The sequence below is a fragment of the Oncorhynchus clarkii genome, chromosome 32 (assembly GCF_045791955.1).
Source record: "Oncorhynchus clarkii lewisi isolate Uvic-CL-2024 chromosome 32, UVic_Ocla_1.0, whole genome shotgun sequence".
NCBI classification, from domain to species: Eukaryota; Metazoa; Chordata; class Actinopteri; order Salmoniformes; family Salmonidae; genus Oncorhynchus; species Oncorhynchus clarkii.
Window position 1 is genome coordinate 13,306,645 of NC_092178.1, and position 12,980 is coordinate 13,319,624.

Genomic DNA, 12,980 nt, shown 5'->3' on the forward strand with positions numbered 1-12,980 from the left:
AAACTCACAGATGCAAGAGCACACACATATATTTTACACACACACACACACACACACACACACACACACACACACACACACACACACACACACACACACACACACACACACACACACACACACACACACACACACACACACACACACACACACACACCTTGTCTCCCTTGGTTCCTGAGATGCCTTGAGCCCCTGGGACACCCATAGGCCCTCTCATACCCTTGTTGCCCTGCAGACACACAACAACACTTAGATTATTGTCCTGGCTAGATGTGTGTTTACTTGTTATTTTAAAAGTGATCTCCTGTCAGGAACCGAAGTTCGAGAACCACAGATTTAGCCGAAAGTACATGTTTCTGCTGAGATGTGCAGAAGTGACTTACAGCCTTGCCGACAATACCCTGTGGCCCTACAGCTCCCCTCTGGCCTCTGTCACCCTGAGGGAGAGAGAACGAGAGAGAGACAGAGAGAGAGAGACAGAGAGAGAGAGACAGAGAGAGAGACAGGGAGACAGAGAGAGAGAGAGAGAGACAGAGAGAGAGAGACAGAGAGAGTGAGAGACAGAGAGACAGAGAGAGAGAGAGAGAGAGACAGAGAGAGAGAGAGAGAGAGATGGAGAGAGAGACGGAGAGAGAGAGAGAGAGAGAGACGGAGAGAGAGAGACGTAGAGAGATTAATTCAAAAACTCCATAGCACTTGTTATAGTGATGATGACTTGTTATAGCTATGGTGACTTGTTATAGAAGATACCTTAGGTCCAGGAACGCCCTCCATACCAGCTTCACCAGGAAGACCAGGCTCACCCTGACAGAGAAGGAGAGAGAGACCCCAATAACTACGCTGGGATAAGCGTCAAAGCAACCTTGGGAAAATCCTCTGCATTCTCATTAACAGCAGACTTTTACATTTCCTCAGTGAAAACAATGTACTGAGCAAATGTCAAATGGGCTTTTTACCAAATTATCGTATGACATATCACATATTCACCCCGCACAACCTAATTGACAGAGAAACAAACAAAACAAAAAAGTATTCTCATGCTTTGTTGGCTTCAAAAAATCCTTTGACTCAATTTGGCATGTGGGTCTGCTATACAAATTGATAGAAAGTGGTGTTGGGGAAAAAACAAACATTATAAAATCCATGTACACAAAGAAGTCTGCAGTTAAAATTGGCAAAAAACACACACATTTCTTTCCACAGGGCTGTGGGGTGAGACAGGGATGCAGGTTTAGCCCCACACTCTTCAACAAATTGGCGAGGGCACTAGAACAGTCTGCAGCACCCGGCCTCACCCTACTAGAATCCGAAGTCAAATGTCTTCTGTTTGCTGATGATCTGGTGCTTCTGTCCCCAACCAAGGAGGGCCTACAGCAGCACCTAGATCTTCTGCACAGATTCTGTCAGGCCTTGGCCCTGACAGTAAATCTCAGTAAGACCAAAATAATGGTGTTACAAAAAAGGTCCCGTTGCCAGGACCACAAATACAAATTCCATCTAGACACCATTGTCCTAGAGCACACAAAAAACTATACATACCTTGGCCTAAACATCAGCGCCACAGGTAACTTTCACAAAGCCTTCTATGCCATCAAAAGGAACATCAAATTCGACATACCAAATAGGATCTGGCTAAAAATACTTGAATCAGTTATAGAACCAAACCCATTGCCCTTTATGGTTGTGAGGTCTGGGGTCCACTCAACAACCAAGAATCCACAAAATGGACAAACACCAAATTGAGACTCTGCATGCGGATTCTGCAAACACATCCTCAGTGTACAACGTAGAACACCAAATAATGCATGCAGAGTAGAATTAGGTCGATACCCGCTAATAATCAAAATCCAGAAAAGAGACATTAAATTCTACAACTACCTAAAAGGAAGCGATTCCAAAACCTTCCATAACAAAGCCATCACCTACAGAGAGATGAACCTGGAGAAGAGTCCCTTAAGCAAGCTGGTCTTGGGGCTCTATTCACAAACACAAACACACCCCACAGAGCCCCAGGACAGCAGCACAATTAGACCCAAGCAAATCATGAGAAACAAAAAGAGAATTACTTGACACATTGGAAAGAATTCTCCCCAAAAACAGAGCAAACTAGAATGCTATTTGGCCCTAAACAGAGAACACAGTGGCAGAATACCTGACCACAGTGACTGACCCAAACTTAAGGAAAGCTTTGACTATGTACAGACTAAATGTCACGCTCGCTGTCTTCAAACTCCCTGTCATAAATTAGCCAAGGCTCAGCGTGCATGTCATTCCACATCATTAATTGGAGTGAAACTTTCACAAAAAACAGGTAAACAGAAACCGAACGTGACGCAACCGTGGCGCACACAAACACTCACAGAAAATAAATAATTACCCACAAACACAGGTGGGAAAAAAGGCTGCCTAAGTATGATTCCCAATCAGAGACAACAATAGACAGCTAGCTGCCTCTGATTGGGAATCACACCCGGCCAACAAAGAAACAGACAAACTAGAATGCCCACCCAAATCACACCCTGACCTAACCAAATAGAGAAATAAAAAGGCTCTCTAAGGTCAGGGCATGACACTAAGTGAGCATAGCCTTGCTATTGAGAAAGCCTGCGGGGGGTAGACCTGGCTCTCCAGAAAAATAAGGTGGAAACTGAGCTGCACTTCCTAACCTCCTGACAAATGTATGGCCATATCAGAGACACATATTTCCATCAGATTACACAGATCCACAAAGCAACACATCTGCCACGCTGATCCTCAACACTGGAGCTCCCCAGGGGTGTGTACTCAGTCCCCTCTTGTACTCCCTGTTCACCAACGACTGCATGGCCAGGCATGACTCCAACACCATCATTAAGTTTGCAGACGACACAACAGTGGTTGGCCTGATCACCGACAACGACGAGACTGCCTATAGGGAGGAGGTCAGAGACCTGGCCGGGTGGCGCCAGAATAACAACCTATCCCTCAACGTAACCAAGACAAAGGAGATGATTGTGGACTACAGGAAAAGGAGGACCGAGCACGTCCCCATTCTCATCGACGGGGCTGTAGTGGAGCAGGTTGAGAGCTTCAAGTTCCTTGGTGTCTACATCAACAACAAACTAGAACGGTCCAAACACACCAAGACAGTCGTGATTCCCCCTCAGGAAACTAAAAAGATTTGGCATGGGTCCTGTGATCCTCAAAACATTCTACAGCTGCATCACTGCCTGGTATGGCAATTGCTCGGCCTCCAACCGCAAGGCACTACAGAGGGTAGTGGGTACGGCCCAGTACATCACTGGTGCTAAGTTGCCTGCCATCCAGGACCTCTACACCAGGCGGTGGCAGAGGAAGGCCCTACAAATTGTCAAAGACCCCAGCCACCCCAGTCATAGACTGTTCTCTCTTCTACCGCTTGGCAAGCAGTACTGGAGTGCCAAGTCTAGGACAAAAAGGCTTCTCAACAGTTTTTACCCCCAAGCCATAAGACTCCTGAACAGGTAATCAAATGGCTACCCGGACTATTTGCGTTGTGTGCCCCCCCAAACCCTCTTTTTACGCTGCTGCTACTCTCTGTTTATCATGTAGGCATAGACACTTTAACTATACATTCATGTACATACTACCTCAATTGGGCCCACCAACCAGTGCTAACCGGGCTATCTGCACTGTGTCCCACCACCCGCCACCCACCAACCCCTCTTTACACTACTGCTACTCTCTGTTCATCATATATTCATAGTCACTTTAACCATATCTACATGTACATACTACATCAATCAGCCTGACTAACCGGTGTCTGTATGTAGCCTCTCTACTTTTATAGCCTCGCTACTGTATTTAGTCTTTTTACTGTTGTTTTATTTCTTTACTTATCTATTGTTCACCTAAAACCTTTTTGCACTATTGGTTAGAGCCTGTAAGTAAGCATTTCACTCTAAGGTCTACACCTGTTGTATTCGGCGCACGTGACAAATAAACTTTGATTTGATTTGAATTGAAAACAAACGCAATTTTGAAAAACTCCCATATCTACTGGGTGAAATACCAGTGTTCCATCACAGCAGCAAGAGTTGTGACCTGTTGCCACAAGAAAAGGGCAACCAGTGAAGAACACACACCATTGTAAATACAACCGATAATGATTCTTATTTATTTTCTCTTTTGTACTCTAACCATTTACACATCGTTACAACACTGTATATAGACATAATATGACATTTGTAATGTCTTTATTATTTTGGAACTTGTGTGAGTCTAAAGTGTACCGTTCATTTTTATTGTTTATTTCACTTTTGTTTATTATCTACTTCAGTTGCTTTGGCAATGTTAACATATGTTTCCCATGCCAATAAAGCCCCTTGAATTGATTTGAGTTGAGAGTGAGGTTAACAACAGTCACAATAACAATCTGTAGTCTGGTGTGAGGAAAACAAACATGCACTACATATGGGCAGGTGGCCTACCTGAGGTCCTGGGGCACCAGACATTCCAACATGACCTCTGGGACCAGGCTCTCCCTGAAAGGAAACAGAACATGAAGTTGTCTTTTTTTGTACCTTTATTTAGCTAGGCAAGTCAACTAGGAACAAACTCTTATTTTCAATGATAGCCTAGGAACAGTTGGTTAACTGCCTTGTTCAAGGGCAGAGCAACAGATGTTTACCTTGTCAGCTCAGGGATTCAATCTTGCAACCTTTCGGTTACAAGTCCAACGCTCTAACGACTAGGCTACCCGCCGCCCCTCTAACCACTAGGCTACCTGCCGCCTCTCTAACCACTTGGCTACCTGCCGCCCCTCTAACCACTAGGTTACCTGCCGCCCCTCTAACCACTAGGTTACCTGCCGCCCCTCTAACCACTAGGCTACCTGCCGCCTCTCTAACCACTTGGCTACTAACCACTAGGCTACCTGCCGCCCCTCTAACCACTAGGCTACCTGCCGCCCCTCTAACCACTAGGCTACCTGCCGCCCCTCTAACCACTAGGCTACCTGCCGCCCCTCTAACCACTAGGCTACCTGCCGCCCCTCTAACCACTAGGCTACCTGCCGTTATCAGTTGAGGGAGTAGCTTCCGTTGTCTTAGTTTGTGTTTTAGTTTGTATTGTTCTGTATTATTGTGCTGAAGCAGTAGGACAACAAAACAGGGGGGAGACGGTCTCAGCCTTACCTTGCCTCCAGGTCCACCCTTGGTTCCGGGGCTGCCAGGCAAACCCTATGAGTGAGACAAGGCCAAAGAGTAGGTCAAAGGTCAAATAAAGGACTTCTAAGTGACCCCTTATTCTATGTTTCTACTTTACAGGTGACTGTCCAAAAGGTTTTCATGTACATGTAGCTAGCTGTGTTGTGAGTATACAGCCTCGTTATCTCACTAATCTGCGTTCACAGGGAGCACCTGGTCTGCCTGGAGACAATGGACAATGTGGTACAAAGGTAAGAGTCACTGCTGTGTGTGTGTGTGTGTGTGTGTGTGTGTGTGTGTGTGTGTGTGTGTGTGTGTGTGTGTGTGTGTGTGTGTGTGTGTGTGTGTGTGTGTGTGTGTGTGTGTGGCTAAGTAGGTGATAAACTAAGTGCCAGTGTTAAAAGTGTGGCTGTGTTAATGTCACACTTTGATAGTGTGTATCATTGAAATCCCACTCTCATTACCTTTCTATCTCTCTCTCACACACACACACACCACACAGACACACACACCACACAGACATCACACACACACACCACACAGACACACACACACACACCACACAGGCACACACACACACCACACAGACACACACATCACACAGACACACACACACACACACACACACACACCACACAGACACCACACAGACACACACACACACACACACACACTTGTTATGAGGAATCGCCCACTGGTGGAGAGAAGCAGCAATTTCAAGGTGGTTTAAATTCCAAAATGGCTTGAGTCAAAGAGTCAAGCTGGACACTTGCCCAGAAAACACACACACACACACTGGACACACACATACACACACACACACACACATAATTCACAGCAAAACGTTGCTCTTTCAGTTTTTTGGGGTTCTGTGCAGGTGGGGGGTGATTTATGGTGGTGAGAAGACCCTTTGCGTGTTCTGGGCGACAATGAGGGTTTAGAGCTTGTTTACATGGACTAACTGAGGTTAATCTCTCTCTCTCTCTCTCTCTCTCTCTCTCTCTCTCTCTCTCTCTCTCACATAATCATAAATAATGATGGGATAATTATAGTGGATATTAGATGGTGGTCTCTCTCTCTCTTTCTCTCACAAACACACCGCAATGTACACACACTCACACACGCACACACACACACACACGCGTACACATACAGTTGATACTAAATGTGTTACTAACTGCTGTTCCCTGGTGACCGGGACCACCAGGCCTCCCAGCCTGCCCTGGGGCACCCTGCAGGGAAGAAGAAGAAGAGACTCATCATTATCATCACTATCATCAACAGTATCATCATCACCACCATCAACAGCATCATCATCATCATCATAATCATCATCACCACTATCATCATCATCATCATCATCATCATCATCATCATCACTATCACCACTATCATCATCACTATCATTAATATCATCAACACCACCATCACCACAATCATAATCATCATCAGGATTACCATCACTATCATCAACAGCATCATCGTCATCATCATCATAATCATTATCACCACTATCATCATCACTATCATCATAATCATTATCACCACTATCATCATCATCATCATCGCTATCATCATCATCACTATCCTCATTATCATTATCACCACCACCATCATTATCATCAACATCATCCTCATCATTATCATCATCATCATCACTATCATCAATACCATTATCATCATCACTATCATCACTATGATAAACAGCATTATCATCATCCTCACTATCATCATCACCAATAATCCAGGTAGGATACAGGGACAGGTGCATAGATGAAATATACGCCAGGCCTTACCTTGATTCCAGGGATGCCAGGAGTGCCATCCTTTCCATCGATACCAGGCAGACCCTGAAACACCAGACATGAGTTAACATGATACTGTATGGCCAACCATATCTCTAACACTGTTATTACTACACAGTAGATATGTGTGTTTTATTGTAGTACTAGAAGATAACAGAACATAGTGTGAACAGCAGACTGTGTTATATTGTAGTAATAACAGATACCAGAACATAGTGTGAACAGCAGACTGTGTTATATTGTAGTAATAACAGAGACCAGAACATAGTGTGAACAGCAGACTGTGTTATATTGTAGTAATAACAGATACCAGAACATAGTGTGAACAGCAGACTGTGTTATATTGTAGTAATAACAGATACCAGAACATAGTGTGAACAGCAGACTGTGTTATATTGTAGTAATAGCAGATACCAGAACATAGTGTGAACAGCAGACTGTGTTATATTGTAGTGATAGCAGATACCAGAACATAGTGTGAACAGCAGACTGTGTTATATTGAAGTGATAACAGAGACCAGAACATAGTGTGAACAGCAGACTGTGTTATATTGTAGTAATAACAGATACCAGAACATAGTGTGAACAGCAGACTGTGTTATATTGTAGTAATAACAGAGACCAGAACATAGTGTGAACAGCAGACTGTGTTATATTGTAGTAATAACAGATACCAGAACATAGTGTGAACAGCAGACTGTGTTATATTGAAGTAATAACAGATACCAGAACATAGTGTGAACAGCAGACTGTGTTATATTGTAGTAATAACAGATACCAGAACATAGTGTGAACAGCAGACTGTGTTATATTGTAGTAATAACAGATACCAGAACATAGTGTGAACAGCAGACTGTGTTATATTGTAGTAATAACAGATACCAGAACATAGTGTGAACAGCAGACTGTGTTATATTGTAGTAATAACAGATACCAGAACATAGTGTGAACAGCAGACTGTGTTATATTGTAGTAATAACAGATACCAGAACATAGTGTGAACAGCAGACTGTGTTATATTGTAGTAATAACAGATAACAGAACATAGTGTGAACAGCAGACTGTGTTAGCAGATTGTAGTAATAACAGATACCAGAACATAGTGTGAACAGCAGACTGTGTTATATTGTAGTAATAACAGATAACAGAACCAGAACATAGTGTGAACAGCAGACTGTGTTATATTGTAGTAATAACAGAGACCAGAACATAGTGTGAACAGCAGACTGTGTTATATTGTAGTAATAACAGATACCAGAACATAGTGTGAACAGCAGACTGTGTTATATTGTAGTAATAACAGATACCAGAACATAGTGTGAACAGCAGACTGTGTTATATTGTAGTAATAACAGATACCAGAACATAGTGTGAACAGCAGACTGTGTTATATTGTAGTAATAACAGATACCAGAACATAGTGTGAACAGCAGACTGTGTTATATTGTAGTAATAACAGATACCAGAACATAGTGTGAACAGCAGACTGTGTTATATTGTAGTGATAACAGATACCAGAACATAGTGTGAACAGCAGACTGTGTTATATTGTAGTAATAACAGATACCAGAACATAGTGTGAACAGCAGACTGTGTTATATTGTAGTAATAACAGATACCAGAACATAGTGTGAACAGCAGACTGTGTTATATTGTAGTAATAACAGATACCAGAACATAGTGTGAACAGCAGACTGTGTTATATTGTAGTAATAACAGATACCAGAACATAGTGTGAACAGCAGACTGTGTTATATTGTAGTAATAGCAGATACCAGAACATAGTGTGAACAGCAGACTGTGTTATATTGTAGTAATAACAGATACCAGAACATAGTGTGAACAGCAGACTGTGTTATATTGTAGTAATAACAGATACCAGAACATAGTGTGAACAGCAGACTGTGTTATATTGTAGTAATAACAGATACCAGAACATAGTGTGAACAGCAGACTGTGTTATATTGTAGTAATAACAGATACCAGAACATAGTGTGAACAGCAGACTGTGTTATATTGTAGTAATAACAGATACCAGAACATAGTGTGAACAGCAGACTGTGTTATATTGTAGTAATAACAGATACCAGAACATAGTGTGAACAGCAGACTGTGTTATATTGTAGTAATAACAGATACCAGAACATAGTGTGAACAGCAGACTGTGTTATATTGAAGTAATAACAGATACCAGAACATAGTGTGAACAGCAGACTGTGTTATATTGTAGTAATAACAGATACCAGAACATAGTGTGAACAGCAGACTGTGTTATATTGTAGTAATAACAGATACCAGAACATAGTGTGAACAGCAGACTGTGTTATATTGTAGTAATAACAGATAGCAGATACCAGAACATAGTGTGAACAGCAGACTGTGTTATATTGTAGTAATAACAGATACCAGAACATAGTGTGAACAGCAGACTGTGTTATATTGTAGTAATAACAGATACCAGAACATAGTGTGAACAGCAGACTGTGTTATATTGTAGTAATAACAGATACCAGAACATAGTGTGAACAGCAGACTGTGTTATATTGTAGTAATAACAGATACCAGAACATAGTGTGAACAGCAGACTGTGTTATATTGTAGTAATAACAGATACCAGAACATAGTGTGAACAGCAGACTGTGTTATATTGTAGTAATAACAGATACCAGAACATAGTGTGAACAGCAGACTGTGTTATATTGTAGTAATAACAGATACCAGAACATAGTGTGAACAGCAGACTGTGTTATATTGTAGTAATAACAGATACCAGAACATAGTGTGAACAGCAGACTGTGTTATATTGTAGTAATAACAGATACCAGAACATAGTGTGAACAGCAGACTGTGTTATATTGTAGTAATAACAGATACCAGAACATAGTGTGAACAGCAGACTGTGTTATATTGTAGTAATAACAGATACCAGAACATAGTGTGAACAGCAGACTGTGTTATATTGTAGTAATAACAGATACCAGAACATAGTGTGAACAGCAGACTGTGTTATATTGTAGTAATAACAGATACCAGAACATAGTGTGAACAGCAGACTGTGTTATATTGTAGTAATAACAGATACCAGAACATAGTGTGAACAGCAGACTGTGTTATATTGTAGTAATAACAGATACCAGAACATAGTGTGAACAGCAGACTGTGTTATATTGTAGTAATAACAGATACCAGAACATAGTGTGAACAGCAGACTGTGTTATATTGTAGTAATAACAGATACCAGAACATAGTGTGAACAGCAGACTGTGTTATATTGTAGTGATAGCAGATACCAGAACATAGTGTGAACAGCAGACTGTGTTATATTGTAGTAATAGCAGATACCAGAACATAGTGTGAACAGCAGACTGTGTTATATTGTAATAACAGATACCAGAACATAGTGTGAACAGCAGACTGTGTTATATTGTAGTAATAACAGATACCAGAACATAGTGTGAACAGCAGACTGTGTTATATTGTAGTAATAACAGATACCAGAACATAGTGTGAACAGCAGACTGTGTTATATTGTAGTAATAACAGATACCAGAACATAGTGTGAACAGCAGACTGTGTTATATTGTAGTAATAACAGATACCAGAACATAGTGTGAACAGCAGACTGTGTTATATTGTAGTAATAACAGATACCAGAACATAGTGTGAACAGCAGACTGTGTTATATTGTAGTAATAACAGATACCAGAACATAGTGTGAACAGCAGACTGTGTTATATTGTAGTAATAACAGATACCAGAACATAGTGTGAACAGCAGACTGTGTTATATTGTAGTAATAACAGATACCAGAACATAGTGTGAACAGCAGACTGTGTTATATTGTAGTAATAACAGATACCAGAACATAGTGTGAACAGCAGACTGTGTTATATTGTAGTAATAACAGATACCAGAACATAGTGTGAACAGCAGACTGTGTTATATTGTAGTAATAACAGATACCAGAACATAGTGTGAACAGCAGACTGTGTTATATTGTAGTAATAACAGATACCAGAACATAGTGTGAACAGCAGACTGTGTTATATTGTAGCAGTACCAGAACATAGTGTAGACAGATACCAGAACATAGTGTGAACAGCAGACTGTGTTATATTGTAGTAATAACAGATACCAGAACATAGTGTGAACAGCAGACTGTGTTATATTGTAGTAATAACAGATACCAGAACATAGTGTGAACAGCAGACTGTGTTATATTGTAGTAATAACAGATACCAGAACATAGTGTGAACAGCAGACTGTGTTATATTGTAGTAATAACAGATACCAGAACATAGTGTGAACAGCAGACTGTGTTATATTTAACAGTAGTAGTAATAACAGATACCAGAACATAGTGTGAACAGCAGACACTGTGTTATATTACCAGAACATAGTGTGAACAGCAGACTGTGTTATATTGTAGTAATAACAGATACCAGAACATAGTGTGAACAGCAGACTGTGTTATATTGTAGTAATAACAGATACCAGAACATAGTGTGAACAGCAGACTGTGTTATATTGTAGTAATAACAGATACCAGAACATAGTGTGAACAGCAGACTGTGTTATATTGTAGTAATAACAGATACCAGAACATAGTGTGAACAGCAGACTGTGTTATATTGTAGTAATAACAGATACCAGAACATAGTGTGAACAGCAGACTGTGTTATATTGTAGTAATAACAGATACCAGAACATAGTGTGAACAGCAGACTGTGTTATATTGTAGTAATAACAGATACCAGAACATAGTGTGAACAGCAGACTGTGTTATATTGTAGTAATAACAGATACCAGAACATAGTGTGAACAGCAGACTGTGTTATATTGTAGTAATAACAGATACCAGAACATAGTGTGAACAGCAGACTGTGTTATATTGTAGTAATAACAGATACCAGAACATAGTGTGAACAGCAGACTGTGTTATATTGTAGTAATAACAGATACCAGAACATAGTGTGAACAGCAGACTGTGTTATATTGTAGTAATAACAGATACCAGAACATAGTGTGAACAGCAGACTGTGTTATATTGTAGTAATAACAGATACCAGAACATAGTGTGAACAGCAGACTGTGTTATATTGTAGTAATAACAGATACCAGAACATAGTGTGAACAGCAGACTGTGTTATATTGTAGTAATAACAGAGACCAGAACATAGTGTGAACAGCAGACTGTGTTATATTGTAGTAATAACAGATACCAGAACATAGTGTGAACAGCAGACTGTGTTATATTGTAGTAATAACAGATACCAGAACATAGTGTGAACAGCAGACTGTGTTATATTGTAGTAATAACAGATACCAGAACATAGTGTGAACAGCAGACTGTGTTATATTGTAGTAATAACAGATAACCAGAACATAGTGTGAACAGCAGACTGTGTTATATTGTAGTAATAACAGATACCAGAACATAGTGTGAACAGCAGACTGTGTTATATTGTAGTAATAACAGAGACCAGAACATAGTGTGAACAGCAGACTGTGTTATATTGTAGATAACAGAACCAGAACATAGTGTGAACAGCAGACTGTGTTATATTGTAGTAATAACAGATACCAGAACATAGTGTGAACAGCAGACTGTGTTATATTGTAGTAATAACAGATACCAGAACATGAACAGCAGACTGTGTTATATTGTAGATAGCAGATACCAGAACATAGTGTGAACAGCAGACTGTGTTATATTGTAGTGACAGCAGATACCAGAACATAGTGTGAACAGCAGACTGTGTTATATTGAAGTAATAACAGATACCAGAACATAGTGTGAACAGCAGACTGTGTTATATTGTAGTAATAACAGATACCAGACCATATTGTGATTATAGAAGTGTGTTTGTTCACTCACGTTCTCTCCCTTCTTGCCAACGGCTCCCTGTGGGCCCTTGATACCTCGACCACCCTGTAAGAAACATCATTATCTTCATCAACAACACCTCTATCATAATCATCATAATCCGTGTGATTAAGTTAGACACTG

The 12,980-nt window shown here is 40.7% G+C and overlaps 1 protein-coding gene across 1 annotated transcript in view; it reads right to left on the reverse strand.

The window, feature by feature from the left end:
* Positions 1-12,980, reverse strand: part of LOC139391898 (collagen alpha-2(IX) chain-like) — a 42,124-nt gene that overhangs the window by 12,809 nt on the left and 16,335 nt on the right. The window contains exons 13-20 of the mRNA XM_071139516.1: positions 12,849-12,902; positions 6,962-7,015; positions 6,344-6,397; positions 5,154-5,198; positions 4,449-4,502; positions 751-804; positions 384-437; positions 158-229 (exon numbers count right to left, since the gene is read on the reverse strand). Coding sequence (XP_070995617.1) covers positions 158-229; positions 384-437; positions 751-804; positions 4,449-4,502; positions 5,154-5,198; positions 6,344-6,397; positions 6,962-7,015; positions 12,849-12,902 — 441 coding nt within the window. The remainder of the gene's footprint in view (positions 1-157; positions 230-383; positions 438-750; positions 805-4,448; positions 4,503-5,153; positions 5,199-6,343; positions 6,398-6,961; positions 7,016-12,848; positions 12,903-12,980) is intronic.